Here is a 17444-nt window from a genome sequence, read left to right as displayed (position 1 = left end):
CTTTAAATTCAAGAAAGTCTAGTTTCTCCTTTCCTTGGAAATCCAGGAGTTCTGCCAAAACCCGGGCCAATATTTTTCAAGGCAGCATCCATAGAATGGAGTGGGTGCACTTAACTCCTTTTGACAACAATTTGCTTTGAGAGTTCTCCAGTTATGAATGCTCTCAGTTTTACTGCTCACATCAAAGGTATTTGTAACAAGGAAGCTCTTCCCCCAAAGTTAGCTCCTTTTAAAAGGATGAAAGCATTTTTGTTCTTTTTTATTTTTGCAACTTGGTCTACTTTGTTCATTTTCAGTGGACTGGGGAGAAAGTGTACAATGGGAAAGGTGCTTGCCTTTCATGCAGATGACCAGGACTTGATCACCAGAACCTCAAATGGTCTCCCCAAGCCCTGTCAGGATTAATATCTGAACACAGAGCCTTGAGTAAGCCCTAAGCCCTGAGTACCTCCAGGTATGGCCCCCAAAGAAAACAACAAGACTTTTTTGGACGAATGAACTATATATGGCTTTGGAGCTCAATTTTAACTGGTGGGAGTTCATTCTACATGTGAAGAAATTAGGCAACCTGCAGGCAAGGAAACAGACTAGTGTCGAGACCCAACAAAAGAGTTCTGAAGATGAGTCTAGCAAGATGCATATTTACAGCAAAATTCCTATCTCATATATACCACCCTTTCTTTATCTTCATATAGTATCATCTTATTAGTAGATAATAAGATGGCCAATCACATATTGTAGTTATTGGTAAGACTATTATGCGAGTTATTTGTTCCTAAAAGTCTGTACGGTGCTTGGCCCACTGGAGGTACTATATACATCTATGCTATCTGCCTGGGCCTTCTAACTTCCTGACTGAACGGGAGATCTTGCCATTGTGGCACTGGCAATTCTCTCCAGCACACTGTCCTCTCTCTGGGTCCTGCAGTGGGACTCAAGTTAGAACTGCAGTTACCAAGATCAGTGAATTCTTGCTATGTGGCTTCTGATCTTCTCAAAGGGGTGCTCAGGCAGCAGGCTGTGTAGAAGGAAAGTGGGTCTGGGTACGTAAAACTCAGAACCTTCCCGAGGAAGAACTGCCGCCCTCCCTTCAGGTCACACCCTCTCTTAGGTTTCTCCATAACTCCCTCGTCGAGCATGGGCATCTGAACCACTGTCTCCCTGACATCTTAGAGCAAAAGGGTAGTGACAATATTCCCTCCTGGCCAGGTCCCAGGTTACTGCAGGAGTGCGGGCTGCAGGAGCCAAAGTGTGGAGGGCCAGGCGACATTGACTCTGTCCATGGAAGGGAATCAGCCAATCGGAATGTAAAATGGCATGACTGGGAGTGGGATTTGGCAGCAGAGAAAAAGAGGCCACCAGCCCCCCATTCCCTTTTCTCTCTCTGTGCACATACACTCTGGACTCGATCCTCTCTGCCTGGACCTCCAGGATCGGGCCGAGCGGCATGTTCAGACAGGAGCCCGGAGCCCTGGGGGACGGTTCAGGGACATACAGACGCAGAGTCCAGACAGGGTCCAGAAGCCCAGGTGCTGAGTGCAGGATTCTCACCAACACGTATGTCTGTGGCCGGAGACCAGGGAAGCCCGGACAGGATGGCAGGAATTGCTGGGGTACAGCTGGAGGACCAGTCATGGGGACAGAGCACAGGGATCTCACCCACACACATGGGACATGGCTGGAGACTGCAGAAAGCAGACACGGACAGGGAGAGCATACTCGGGGCATAGAGACAGGGGCAGGGACAGGACTTGGCCATCATTCACAGGAGGCGAGTAGGCCGTGTGGATAGGACTGGTGATGTCTTTCACGGCTAACAGAGAGGCCTGGGGCTGGAGTGATAGTACGGCGGGTAGGGTGTTTGCCTTGTACACAGGCCGACCCGGGTTCAATCCCCAGCATCCTATATGATTCCCCAATCACTGCCAGGAGAAATTCCTGAAGTAACCCCTATATGATCCCCCAATCACTGCCAGGAGAAATTCCAAAAGTAATCCCTGAGCATCACTTGGGTGTGACCAAATAGCAAATAGCAAAATAAATAAATAAGTAAAGGAGAGGCCTGGACATCTGGGGAGGGACCCTACCTATTAACTTTATCTGTACTATAAACTAACTTTCAATCTTCCAAGTTTTGTATGCAAATCTTTCAGACAATTCTCAAGAACTGGGCAGTGCAGGGAACCTCTACTTTCGCACTACCAATCCTATCAATTTTCGCAAAGGGAAATTGATCCTCCATCTCTCCTCAAATAAATAGTCCTACTTGAGTTCACCGTCCCTCCCCACCGGACTCCTAATGCGTCGACTTCTCATTCATTCTGCTGTAGCCAAATGTTTCCTTCCCTCCCTATGGCAAAGACATACAGCAGAGGCACCCTGTCGAGCAACTGTTTTCACCTTTACCAGTAACTGAGAGAGCTTCACCTGTAAATGGCAGAAGCCGGATGGGAGCCTGTGTCGTAGCTGGCACGGACCCGCCCCCGGTAGAGTTCAACAGCGATGTGGTCTCTGTCACCCTTGTACAGGAGGATCCCACTGTCTTCATCGGTGGCAATCTAGGAGAAAGTAATCTTTACATTATTAGGGTGAACACTCATCCAAATGTCCCATACAAAAGAAACAGACTTCTCATTTCTTATGGCTGGGGGAAATACCAGTGGTTGGCAGGTGACCTGTGGGTAGAAGTACTTTGCTGCAATCCACGTCACAAACAACATTAAGAAGAACAAGAACCAAGACATGTCTTTGCTGTCAGATGTGTTTAGAACTCGATTAGTGGGGATATTCACCTAGCCACTCTTTCTGCCGCTGATGTGGGTTTTATTTATATTTGGGGGTTTTATTTTATATTTATTTATTCTCTGTATAAATAAAACTTCATTAAGACTGACTTTTAAAAATTTTATTTTGGGGCTGGAGCAATAGCACAGCAGGTAGGGTATTTGCCTTGCACGCGGCTGACCCGGGTTCGATTCCCAGCATCCCATATGGTCCCCTGAACACCGCCAGGAGTAATTCATCAGGAGTAATTCATGAGTGCATGAGCCAGGAGTAACCCCTATGCAACACACCGGGTGTGACCCAAAAAGCAAAAAAAAAAAAAAAAAAAAAAGGAAAACAAACCAAAAAAAACATTTAATGGAATGTACCACCCAGGTGTGCTTAGGGTTATTTCTGGCCCTGTGCTCAGGGATCACTCCTGGTGGTGTTCAGGGACAATATATGGTGCTGGGATCAAACTAGGGGTCGCCAGCATGCAAGGCAAGAACCCTACCTTCTGCACTATCTCTCCAGAGGAAGACTGATTTTTTACTTTTTTGAGGGGGGGAGGGAGATGCCAAACTTGTCGGTGCTCAAGGTGTGCTTCTGACTCAGGATTCAGGGATTAATTCTAGTTGTGCTCAGGGGACCATATGTGATGGCTGAGATATAGCTGAGTCAGCTGCATGTAAGGAAAGACTTTAACCGTAGCACCATCTCTTTGGTCCCAAGTAAGATGGACTCTTTTTATATCCCACATAAAAACCTACTTATATTTATAGTATGAACATAAATAAATCTCTTGCTTTATTATCTTTTCTGGTCTTCTTGGGTTTAAAAGACCATTTTCAGCAAAAGTGTGGGTTACCCCTGTGACATTTATGTATGCAAATAATAAACTAGGAGAGAATAAATTGAAAACATAATCACTTTCAAAATAGTGTCTAAACATATATGTAGGACTAAACTGTTCATGGATTGGAAAAATATATGTTGTTAAAATGACCCACCCTACCTAAAGCATTATATAGATTTAAGAACAATACCCATTAAAATCCCAATGATATTCTTTAAGGACTTAAAGTAAGGACTTGAAAAAACTCGACTAAAATTTGTATGGAACCACAGAACTCCCCAAAGGAATACTAAGAAATAAAACCAAAGCAATTCTAAAGAGAAAAAATAAACTATATGGGAGGTATTGCCTTTGCCAATTTTGAATTGTCTTACAAAGCTGAAATAATCAAAACTATCTAGCAATGGAATAAAGACAGAGCACAGATAATACAACAGAACTGAGAATCTTGAGTTATCTCCCATTCACCAGATATACATAGGGTTTAGCTCCTACCACAAAGTATATGGATTAGAAAAGAGAAGTCTCCTTGACAAACAGTATTTGAAAAAAAAGCCACACACACAAACAAAAGTGGAACTGTATCTCACATCTTCAATGAACTGCTGACCACAGAGGCAAAGACAATAACAGCAAATAAACAAGTGGGACTACATCTACTGCACAGCAAGGGAAACTCAAGCTAAAACAAAAGACATCCTATTGAGACAAAGTATCTGCACATGATACATTAGATAGAGGGCTAATATCCAAAATCTATAAAGCAGTCACAAAGTATAACAACAAAAAAATCCAACAATCCTGTCCTAAAGTGGAGAGAGGAGATGAACAGACAATTCCTAATGAAGACATGTACGTAGTTAATAGGCGTACAAAAAAGCGCTCATAGTTAAATTGGGGAAATGCAAATTAAAGCTCTTCTGAGATATACCATCTTACAACAGGGACAATAACATGTATCAAAAATCCTGGAAATAGTATTGGCAGGGATATGGTGAGGAAGGAACCTTGTTTGCTCTTGGTGGAATGTCATCTGACTCAATCTCTATGAAAAACAATATGGAGATTTCTCCAAAAAGTAAGAAAAGAACTTCCATATAACCAAGTAAATACTAGCTCTTGTCATCTACACCCTCTTTCCCCCACAGCCCCAAACCCCTTTAGTTTGAAAGGATATATGCATACTTACTTTCACTGCAGCACTTAGTGCAACGGTAAAGATAGAAAACAATTAAAATTCCCAACTATGAATGAATTGATCAAGAAGTTGTATATAAACAATGGAGTTTAAGGACAAAATTATGCAATTTTGCCACTACATGTATGGAATCTGAAGTTAACACGCTGAGTAAAGTAAGTCAGAAGGAAAGGGATAGACACAGAATAATCTATCTTGTATGTGGGATTTAAAAACACACAGTAAGGGAACAAAAAATGTTCAAAAGCAATAGGGCTGGAATGTTGGTCCATGTAACTCTGTGAGTGCTGTGTGTGTATGTGTGTGTGTGTGCACGTGCGCATGTGTGTATGTGTGTGTGTGTCTTTATGGGTGGAAGTGAGTACTCTGGTAGTGAGTGTGGTGTTGAAATGATGTATTTATGAAACATTATCAACAGTATGGAAAAATAACAGTTCTTTAAGAAAGATTAAAAAAAAGAAAGAATGCAATTCATAACAAAGCATGGATGTTAAGATATTGAAGCTGAACTGGCATGTGAGAAGATCAGCTCTTACTAGTGATTGAATCTTACCTGAAAAGTGATGTTGGTTTGGGGCCTCACTTTGGCTGAAGGAATTTGAAGATACGATTCTTTGTTCACAAAATTCACACTGACCAGCTTTTCACACTTGTCTCCCTGATAGCCAGGCAAACACTGACATACTGGCTCGTTTATCCTGATGATGCACTGAGCTCCATTCTGACAGTCAAAATTATCACAGGGGCTGGTACGAGGGAGGACCATGGGTGGGGAAAATTCACAGAACAGGCCACTAACAAATGAATGGAAAAAGTAACGATCAGATATTACTTTACTTACAAGGAGAATATAGTCCAAAGTTTAAATACAGACACGTGTTTGCTTTTACCTGTAACCTTCTGGGCAGATGCAAGTATAGCCATTTACTGCATCCGTGCAGTGAGCTCCATTTTTACATTTGTTATCTTGGCAGTCATCAAAATCTACATCACAGTGTTCACCTATGTATCCAGGTGTGCAGTCACATCTGTATAAAAAGCAGGTAAAGGGTTTCAACTACAACTTAATTCAGAAAGAAAAAAACATTGCAATTCACCTATAAAAAAGTAGTTCCATTTTGGGTGGGGAAGCACCCTTATTTAGAAAATCAATGAATACATAGAAAAGTGACTCTGATCTGTAACTGATTTCATGGTTTCTCACCGAGATTTATCAGAGAAATAATAATTTTCCCTTTCGTTTGAGGGGGAGCCCACACCCAGAGGCACTCAGGACTCTTTCTTGGACGTGTTTAGGGGACCATAAGCATCTCTGTGGATGGAAGCATGTCGGCCCCATGCAAGGCCAGTGCCTAACTTGCCGTGCCACCTCTCAGGCCATAGTTTTACCTCCTGACTGATAATGAACAGCTGTAATGGAAAAAATAGACCCAATCTTCCTTCTTCTGTCCCGCCTTTCCTCCCTCCCTTCCTCCCTCCCTCCCTCCCTCCCTGCCTCCCTCCCTCCCTCCCTCCCTCCCTCCCTCCTTTCTTTCTTCCTCTTCCCTATTCCATCCTTTCCTTCCTTTATTCATCAACTTGATTTGCCACGGTATTCTCTATTTTCCACTTTAATTTATCTGGCCACTGAGGTGATAAAAATTTTACAGTGTAAAAGTACTTAGAATATTAAGAATAGTTTTAAAAAATTAGCATTGCAATACTCTGATAAAGACTATGCATTGGAATGAAACACAATTTTATGAAAAGCAATTCTATTAACACTGAATATAGCCATGATCCAGAGACCCTCAAACAAATGTCTCAAAAGAGCAACACAGAATGATATGCCATAGAGATACCTCTAGACCCCAAAGTCACCATCCAGTTAAAAAAAATAAATTAACTGCTATTTTTGGAGCAAGTGGCCACATTCACGACTGCATGACATATGACATCTCATACTCCACACCAGTGATGTACCAAGAGTAGCACACCACATTTGATGGGGCATAAAGTAGAAGGCAACCCATTTCGGGGAAAAAATATGTGCACACACACACACACATATATGTATAAGCATGCAAGGTTCAACCTTTAGCAACATGTTAGTAATCTCTTGTACAAAGACTTAATGTATCCAGGGTGAAATATAACAACTGTCTCACACTTTCCTCTAAGTGAATGTTTCTGGATCATTTTTAGTGGATTATTCTTAAAAATCAATATAAAATAAATTAATTAGGTCCTGATTTGGGGGCAGGTTTTGGAGGTCGGGGTGGAAACATTCAAAACATTGTGGTGGGTAGGTGTAATGGAGGTAGAATTGGTGTTGGAACATTAAATGTAACAAATTTTTGTGAACAACTTTATAAAAATAAAAAATAAACTTAAAAAACAGGAAGGATACTATTTTGGGAAAAGGGCCATGATAAAAATTCCTGGGGCTAGTCCCAGAGAGATTTTTTAGCTTGTTCACTCTGTTGCTTGGGAGCAGAGAGAATCTCAGTTGCATTGTCAGGGCAGATCCTGGCATTACACACTGGTGCTCTTTTAGCACTTCCTTGGTGTCAGACTCAGTTACCACCATTTTGCATATACGGATTCACTGAATCCTCGTGACAGTCCTGCAGCATTTATGATACCACTATCCTTCATCCTAGAGATTAAGGAACTCTGACACACATGAGTTAACTACCTTCCCTGAAGGACAGAGTTGCAAATGCCACATCAGGAATTAATCCTCCCAAATCTGACAAGACAGTCTGGATGTCCAACCACTGTACTATGTGGTCAGATAATTAAGTTTCTTAGGGTTTTCTATAGCCACCCAGTATCTATATTGCAAACCATAACACCCAAAAGGAGAGAGAGAACAATAAGGAATTCCCTGTCACGGGGGTGGGGGGTGGGGGGGAGAAAGTATGTGGCAGGGGGAGGGACCCTGGGGCCATTGGTGAAGGAGAATGGGCACTGGTGGAGGGATGGGTACTCGAGTATTGTATAACTGTAACAGGCACGAAACTCTGTAACTGCACCCTTATGGTGACTCATTAATAAAAAAAAATAAAAACTGTACTCATCGGACCATGGGGTCCCTACCAATGACACTGGGAACTCAAAGGGAAAGCAGCATAGTGTCTCCAGCAGTTTTCAAAATGAATTCATGGCACTAGAAGGGACAATGGACTCCTACAGATGTGGCCATTAGGATTTCCGATGGCTTTAACCAAAGTTTCACTGGATTTGAAAAGCCAACAAGTGAAACATGTGAGCTAGTCTTACAGAATTTGGACTTTACAGTTGGAATGGTATTTCTTCTTAAAAATGTATAATCTTGACTGAATGATATAATCTGTTTTCCAGAACTATGCAGATAATAGTTTTCATCTGGCAGATATTAAGAGATTAAATAAAACACTATCTGTAAAATCACACAGATTGATAGTTAATAAATGGTCATCAATAATTGGTAGGCACTTTTATTTACTTAATGATTTATTTACTTAATTGCTTGGGGTCACTCCCAAATGTGCTTAGGGCTTGCTCCTTGGTCAGTACTCAGTGATCACTCCTGGTAGGGATTGGGGGAACCAAATGTGGTGTCTGAGATTGAATTTGGGTCAACCGCAACCAAGGCAAGCTCTCTTCCCTCTATACTGTCTCTCTAGTCCCAAAACAGGATGAATAAAAAATGATTATATGTTTTTATGATTTAATCTGGACTAATAATCCACTTTTCCCTTTCAAAGCCATTAAGATTTAACTGGACTAGGATAACTGAAGACACCCAAGTAAGTATGGATATTACCAAATGCCATGAGTTTTGTGTGAAAATATCAGGTATAGAGTAAGAAGTACAAGAGAACTGAATTATATTAACTGTTGGAACATTGTTCAACTGAAACTTAACCACGAACACCTTAGTAACTGTGTATCTCGTGGTGTGATTCAATAGAAAGGAGGGGGGAAGAATAAAAACTAAATATATAAATAAATAAATGAGAGTAGATACCCCCTCAAAATAACAAGCAAACTTTCAGCCCTGTATGTATAAATTAAGACATAAAAAAGCTCACCGCAAAAGCATGCCTGTTCTTGAGCTAGTGGTTTTAATGCTAAATGATAACAAAGCAAACCACAACTCTGAAGTTTAAATAGATCCTAAGTGGCCATATACATTATCAACTTGATGGACAAGGCCTGAGTGTGCATCAGTGTTAATGTGGGTGGAACAGCTGAAGTGCAGAGCATTACAAGAAAGAAGAGATGCTTGGAAACCCTCTGAATTATTTATCTGAGAAAAGAAATCAAAGTAAAAGATAAGAGAACCACATGTTCACCACAGTGATTCTCTTAAGAGCTATTTTACATTCCCGACACTACAAATGCTATTTTTCAAGCCCATTAGCACTTGGATTCATTCTATGACCAACAACTTTCTCCTTCTTTTGCTTTCTAAACCAAGGATCAAACTGGAAGAAAATAATTAAGAATTTCTAGAAGTTTTTATTATCAAGAAAAAGGATCCATTCCCTCAACTCGATTGTCTGACAAGAAGTGAGGATGAAAGTCACACATATAAAAAAAATACTGTTCAATAGCCAAGTAATATGCATGCCTGAAAAATATGGCTTATGGCATAGCATGGTCTACAAATATCTTAAAACAATTTAGGGGATTTATGAGGTATGGAGTAAAACAAGAAAAGTAAGGTCAGCTTTGCTGGCTTGCTAATAAGAAAATGAAGTTGAAGTAACAATACGACTTTTGTAAACAACATTTGTCAGGAATTTTCGTTCTCGGTTTCATGGGGTTTTGCTTTATAAGTCCATTTTCTTTTTGCAACTCTCTCTCCCCAAGTGTGTGATAATTTACAATATGGGAGTAGCAGAGTACAATATGATTTAACCTATTTTCTGCCAACAGCTATAAAAGAAGCTCACAAATAGCTGCTGGTGACAATGGCCTCCTGAAGCAGCTAACCTATAATCCTATAATCCCATAAAATAGCCTTGAATGTGGGCAATTCGATTGATAGCAAGGGAAGACATTGAAGATTCATTCTGAAGATGAAACTTGCTTACTTTTTAAATCCTGTTCAGTCTAAGACTCTATTTTATAGTTACAATGTACAAGGCTGTGGGAAACCTCTAAAGCAGAGTGCATTTGCCCCAGAGGCTCTGTCCTCTAAGAAATGGGACTATTTGTTATGTAAGTGATGTGCTTTTTGGGTGCTAAGTTTAATTTTGGAAAAATCAAAGACATTTGGAGTTAAAATAAGTTTTAGCGAGGATGTGATGTGGATTTTATATAAAACAAAAAGTTCAGCTTGTCTTTTTGCTTAGGTTGGGAAACTAATATGTAATGAAAAAAGTGGAGTGAGAGATATTCTCAATACAGCAAGAGGAGGTGCTGTACTGTCTGCCTATTGTACGATGATGGATTTTAAACCAAAATGAGCTTCTGAAATTCTTTAAATGAGGGGCCAGAGAGACAGTACAGTGGGTTAGGCATTCGCCTTGCTAGAGTCTGCCCGAGCTTTAGTCCCCAGTACCCCACAGGTCCACAACCCCCACCAGTAGTGACTCTGCTGAGTGCAGAGTCAAGGGAAACCTCAGAACAGGTCTGGGTGTCACCCCTAAATAAGCAACAACAACAATAATCTCTAAATGAAACTCAAGAATAAATACTTTTTGCTCGTGGATCTTTGAAGCCCAATGGGGCTCTAATACTAACCCACTCTTCCATTCTACCTAGAATATCTGCTGATTTGTTGATAAGTATCCAGGCAGAGAGTCTCTTGCCCGCATGCCTGGCTGTCTTCCCCGGGGCCCCTCGGAGGGGATGGGCTCCAGCTTCCCTCCCCACCCTGAGCAGAGCTCCTGGCGGCTGAAGACCAAGAACTTAGCTACAACCATGCTCGAGGCCCCTCTCCATACGTTCGAACAGGCCTCATGCATGAAGGTACAGGCAGAGGAACCCAGGTGTGTGTAATTCCATTAACGGTTAGTACCCAGAGACTTAAAAGCAAGCTCCCAGAAGAGAGCGATGCAGAGAATCTCTTGCCCGCACGCCTGGCTGTCTTCCCCGGGACTCCTTGGAGGGGATGGGCTCCAGCTTCCCTCCCCACCCCGAGCAGAGCTCCCGGCGGCCGAAGACCACTGGAACCTAGCTGCAGCCATACTCGAGGCCCCTCTCCACACGATTGGACAGGCCTCACACATGAACGTACCGGCAGAGGAACCCAAGTATGTGTAATTCCATCAACGGCCAACATTCAGAGACTTAAAAGTGAGCTCCCAGAAGTGCGGCTGCTTCACGATATCTTGTAGCCTACTTCTCCCTCTGGGAGAAACTGCAAGCTTCTGAGAGTTTCCTGCCCACATGGGACAGCCTTGCAAGCTTCCCATGGTGTATTCATTTGCTAAATCCAGTAACAAGCTGGATCCCATTCCCCTGACCCTGAAAGAGCCTCCAGTGCAACATCGTTGAGAGGGCCGAGTCGAGAGAGACTTCTAAGATCTCAGGGAAAGGACGAATAGAGAGGTTCCTGAGCCCACTCAAGAAATAGATGATTAACGGGGATTTCATGATTCGTGATCCAGGATGTTAGAGTCTCAATTCAAATCCTATCTCCTTTAATAAAATCTTCCTGGTCTGGGTAATTTTTAACTCTGTAAGTCCTCTGACAGTTCGGTCTGCATCATTTCACAGAGAAAATAACCTTAGTGAGAGTGAGCAGCTATAAAGCACTATGAACACATTTGATGGCCATATTACCACATGCCCTGACCCATGGCCGACGTTCAATAAATACTGGGTAAGGAACAAATAACAGTCTTTGATAGCTGTCTGATGTAAGCACAGTTCAACTTCTGAACCTAGCCGTGTCATTCCTGAGAATCCAGCTCACCCCTGACCAACCATCTGTAATAGTGATGAATGGCAACCCTCCCCCACCTACCATACAATCACCTGTATTAGAAAAAAATCATTCAATGGGGAAGTCTAAAACCCAGCTAGGGTTCAAGCAATGAATAACCTTCAGACTGCCCCCTGTCCTCTCTGGGCCTGGTCTCCCCACATTTACCGTGAAGAAACTGAACCTGTGATCTTTACGCTACTGCCAGCTAGGAGAAAAGAAGTTGTTGTTGATAGATTTTTTAACATATACCAAGATTGTGCCTAAGGAGTCACTGAACTTGATGCCAACCCACTTAATGAAGATTGCTAAGAAGGAACAAATGGTGACCAGGTTCTGAGTTCAGGGACTACAGGCTTCATTATGCCACTCGAGACAAACCAAGGTGGAAGGGCCACCATCATAGCTCCAGGAACAATAGACATAAAGCAACACCTTCCAAGGCAGCCAATCACATAGAATCATTCTACCTTCCTCTCCTTGAAGAAAACATGGCCACTTTCCAGTAGGAAGGCATGTACCTTCGGCACTGCTTTACATGGTATACTACTTGACTGCGGACTAACCTCCGCATACTAAAGCGCCTGGAAGATGGAACCTTCAAGTCAATTTAAATTTTGCCCTTCAAGTAGATTTAAATAGACACAATTAGCAGCTACTTTATTATTATTTTTAAATGACAGTTTTATCTTCTTCAGAGTACAAAGAACAAGGTCATGCAGTGGCCGGACATGAACAGAGCTGCCATGGATCCTGACCCAAGGTGGGGTAGGGGGGGTTCCTCCACGAAAAGCCCTTCCACACCCTCTGAGGTTCAAGGAGGCCCCTGACTTACTTGAATCCCTTTGGGGTCAGGATGCACTTCGAGTCATGCTGGCAGGGGTTCAGGTCCTGGGCACAGAAGTCCAGCTTCTCCTCACACAATTCGCCTGTAACATGGCCAATGGTGTTAGTTCACCAAGAAAGGCTAAACAACGTTCCCCTAGTCTACTTTGTCATGGGTCTTCTAGGTCATGCCAGCTTGTGATTGGGGAAATTATAATCACAAGACATGGAAGTAGAAATCCAAATGTTGGTTCTGTTGTGAAGCAGTTTAAGATTTGGCACAACAAATAACTGTTTTGGGATTCGTCTGCAAGGCTCAACTATTGAGCTTGAAAGGAAATCTGGATGCTTTTCATTTCTGCTGCTTTATTTATTTCCTTTTGGTCTTTTTTGAGTGACAATATATCTAAAGGACACAGGAGTAGCTGATGAATATTCACAAAATGGTATCACTTTATGGAAGTGGCTTCTATCTCCAGAAACACATTATTGACCAGAATCTCAAGAACCTGACAGTAATCTGTCCCGACAGAAGTAAATGTTGGTTTTAACAGTTTTTGAGTTTGACATAAATGGAATCAACTTGTGTGCTCTATCTTTTGCCTGTATTACAATGCTAATAATGTTTTCAAAGATAATAAGCCTCAACTCTGCACAGTCTCCAACATAAATCAAGACCACTAATTAAATCTTCAGAATCTCCAATATAAATCAAGAAGAATAATACTTTGTTCCTCTCTTATGACTCTCTGCAAAAGCTCAATAGAATTCTCCTTAGCTACATCCACTAGATAAGAAGGGGGAAAAAAACAAAAGGAGAATTGGCTTAGATAATGAACATACATATTTTCATGGAATTATCTACCTAATAAAGTATGTTTATTTTTTGTCAGTTAGTAAGTGATAGCTGCATAGTCCTGCAGATTCTAGAAATTATCTGGAACTGTATATTTGTCAGGCTCAGGAAATTTCTTCAGCTACAAATGACATGATTGTATTTTATTTTCAGATTTATTGGGAAAATAGGTTTTTCAGTGAAAAGACTTGTAGTAATTGTGTAAAATACGAAAGTGACTGGAAAATGATTCAAAAGTTTTTATTTTCTACCTTTTCATCTACATTGCTTTAAAATTGTTTAATAGACAATAAATCAATTAATAAAGCTACACACCTGTAGGCAACTATTCACTTCCAAGACGCTACTTGAGATATTACTTATTCAAAGTTTGTGTATTTAAACTATATCAGTCAAAAAGTTCAAATATTCAGAGCATTTCTCATTTATGTTTCATCTGTTTACAATAAAGCATTGCTAATTAGTAGAAATAATTACCTGGCAATTAAATGTGGCAGGTTATTTACACTTCAAAGACTTTCCCCCCATGATGCAAATACATAAATTTTTATATTGTTATTACAATAATGTGGCATACGATGAGTAAGATTTCCTTTCTATTAAAGTGGATGAATTGCACTGAAAATTATGTATGTATTCTATAAGAATGCTTTCATTATTTCTAAATCTATGACAGAAAAAGTTTTAACAATAGACACATGTTGAGTTACTTTTAGAGATTTTGTTTAAAATTTTCTCCGTTTAGTTGGTATTATTTATAGCTTGATGTAATCTATTCATTAGAATTTATCAGCCTACCTGATGATATAACTTGTACTTTTCTGGTCAAACTGAAATAATTAAATACATGATATTTTATAGCAGTCCTAATCAAAGGCAGTTTGCAATAGCTGATACTGGGAAACATTTAAGATATGTGGCATTTTATATATTCTCACTTAATCATATAAGAAATTGTTTCTAAAAAAACACGAAGACAGAGGAAATGTTTTATCCCTTGTTCATTTTGATTTTTTTCAACCCAACCACACCCAATCCTACTAAGTCAATCTAAACCATAGTTCACATGGTGCTCTGCTAGACTGCTAGGAGGGGTGATGGGAATAGATTCTGCCACCAGTTGGTTCCCAAACTCCAGAAGAGAATGTCTGAGCTGGATATACAATGCCAGATTTCATTTCTAGAGAATAAAACTTGACTCCTTACTCCAAACATAAATTTTATCAGAAAAGGAATGAGGAAGGAGATGATTTTAAAACCCTGTCGGCTGAAATGTTGGCCAAAACTATTATTAATGGTTGTAAGGAGGCTATGCAGCTAATTTAAGGGTATGAAGCTAAGTTTATGCTCATATTCCCTCTGTTACAAAGAATCTATTTTTAAAGAAGAGAATAATAGTGATGTAGTGATGTTAATCATTGTTAAAGAAGAATGTGATCATTCTTCATGACATTACTTAGTCATGCCCTGTGATAAGGTTCATTATTTAAGGGGTCTTAAGTAGCGCCAAAACAAGTAGAAACAAATATTACAAAAGCATTTTCTGATTCCTGTTACTACCTAACACACATTTAAAGTTCAAGTGTCTCCCCTATACACTTGTCATTTGCATATAATCATTATTTTATGACTACATATCAGCTTCATGGCTTGGCTAATGACGCTGCCCTTTGCTTTAATAGCTTCTGTAGGTTCTGTCAGTTTTCCCGTCCATGACATATCCTGTTCTTTCTGGAAGGGAAGATGTGAAATATAGTGAAATTGCCCTACATTATTTCAGCTGTTTTTAATCTATCTATATTTTTATGTGCCATGTTTTCTTGTACATGTCTTGTGCATTAATTTATGTAATATTTATATAATACTTACAATATGTACCAGTTTCAATAAATGAATGAAAGTAGGAAAATGAATGTAAACATTTTTCATTGGATGATTTCTTTAATATTTTTCTAGATATATTAGATTCTTCTAGAGTTGGTAAAAGAACTTTTCAATTCAAGTGGCATGACACAGTGGTGTGACTCAAGACTTAAAAGCTCAAGATAAAATGGAAAGTACATAAGCCCCAGAGACAAATGCTAAACTTCAGGTCTATAGCACACTAGTAAAGGCAGACATCAAAACATAGGGTTGGGCTGGGGGGGGGCAGGGGTGTGGGGGGACTAGGGTGTGGGGGGATGGGGTGGAGCTATACTGTATTCTTGGTGGTAGAATATGTGCACTGGTGAAGGGATGGGTGTTCGAGCATTGTATAACTGAGACTTAAACCTGAAAACTTTGTAACTTTCCACATGGTGACTCAATAGAAAAATTAAAAAAAAAACACATTGCGTTGGTTTAGCAGGAAGGATACACGTAAAATGCAGCAATAATGTAGTAGATGGTATGGTCTCAGTTACTATTGAAAAAAATATTCTCTCCTATCTTCTAGTACTGGAAGAATATATTGCATTTTATGTTTAGAATTTACTTTTGGAATATCTGAAATTAGATTCAGTACTGAGTTTTTGAGGAAAAAATCCCAAGGAAAAATAAAAAAAATAAGATAAATTTTTGATATTGATATTCCAGGGACTGAGATAAAATTATCACTGGTTGCTTTATTTCCAGAGGAGATAGAAAGCAAAGGGGGAAACGCTTTGTTATAGTTTTATTCTAATATACAAAATTACTACTGTCATCTGTTACCCCATCAACAAGTCTATATTTTGGGGTGGGGACACACCTGATAGTACTCCAGGTTTACTCCTGGTTACTCAGGGATCACTCCTAATAGAATAAGGGAACCATATAGGATCAAACCCAGGATGGTCACATATAAGGTCAATGCTCTACTCACTATACTTTGGCTCAATCCCTCAAGTTTGTATGCCTTTTATTTGGCATGATGAAAGCCAATTAGCTCATTTGAGTGGTAAAAAACATTAAGTTTTTAAAAAAGGTGCTCATGAACACTTTAAGACACTGTGGTCCTGACACATGTTTACTCTACATTTCAGTTCCAACCTATGTCACTAATGTTCCAGAAAGTACCATATCTTTGCTTTCAGCTGTAGAGCCTTAAAAAAACCCAGAGGCTAAATATTAATGCTATGTTTTTCTAAAATTTGTGATTTAACTTTTAATCTGACAGTTAATGTAGTTTTTCCTCACATTTCTAGTTTTCAGCTCTTTTGTTGATAGAAGAAAGGGGTGTGTAGATATGCCTGCATGTGTCAGCTGTGAAGAAGAGACAAGAGTCCTCAACAAGGGGAATTATAGTCACCTCACAGGAAGACAAAGGTTAACAATGAGGTACAAAACCTTGTGAAGATAAGGACTACAAGTCCTGAAACAGGATTCATTTCCGTAAGACCTTGTCCCTAATCCTTATATCATCTGACTCTTCCTGTCAGGTGACTGGGACTGTCACGTGATTGCCAGGTAACTCTAACAGAGAGAAGGATGGAAAATGGTCACGTTCCACAGTGGAAGTCACAGGAGCTGTAAGCGGTCAAGACAAGAGTGCGGTCCTGAATAAAGAGCATTCTAGAGAGACTCCTCCTAAAAGGCAGACAGAATTCACTACTTATGGAACACTTGGAGAATCTGATGTTCCGTTTACATCTGTGTCCTACGGTAAGCATCAATACTTGCCACGGACACTCAGGTCTCCATTTAGGTGATAAATTTATGCTCACTTTGGGGGGAAAGCAGAAAAAGCTGGATCATCAGTGTTATTGTTGTCAAGAGAAAAATAGCATAAGGAGATGCTAGAGGGAGACTAGGTTTATTGAGTACAGTGACATTTGAGTTACCACTGGGTTATAGCTTTGAAGGGCCTCCTGCCATTTACTCACTATCTGTGGGCTGGCTGCAGAAACATGAACTATTTTATTTTTCTGGGTCTCAATGCTTCATCTGCAAAATGAGAATCAGAAATTGGTGTGCAAGGTCAACCGTGACTCTGAAAGTATTCAATGGAGAGAAAGATTTTGGACGAGATGGGCAATGCAAACAGCGGCTCACTAGAGGAAACATGACAGAGAGCCACAGTGTT

General features: G+C 40.4%; 1 protein-coding gene across 4 annotated transcripts in view; it reads right to left on the bottom strand.

The window, feature by feature from the left end:
- The window catches only part of SLIT2 (slit guidance ligand 2), a 342896-nt gene that overhangs the window by 13603 nt on the left and 311849 nt on the right, over positions 1–17444 (bottom strand). For all 4 annotated transcript variants that reach the window (XM_055138864.1, XM_055138863.1, XM_004616540.3 and 1 more), the window contains 4 exons: positions 12557–12650; positions 5708–5845; positions 5371–5611; positions 2428–2558 (listed from right to left, as the gene is read on the bottom strand). In XM_055138864.1, coding sequence (XP_054994839.1) covers positions 2428–2558; positions 5371–5611; positions 5708–5845; positions 12557–12650 — 604 coding nt within the window. The remainder of the gene's footprint in view (positions 1–2427; positions 2559–5370; positions 5612–5707; positions 5846–12556; positions 12651–17444) is intronic.

Source organism: Sorex araneus, chromosome 5 (genome assembly GCF_027595985.1).
Source record: "Sorex araneus isolate mSorAra2 chromosome 5, mSorAra2.pri, whole genome shotgun sequence".
Taxonomy (NCBI): domain Eukaryota; kingdom Metazoa; phylum Chordata; class Mammalia; order Eulipotyphla; family Soricidae; genus Sorex; species Sorex araneus.
This window is presented reverse-complemented; position numbering and strand designations above follow the sequence as displayed.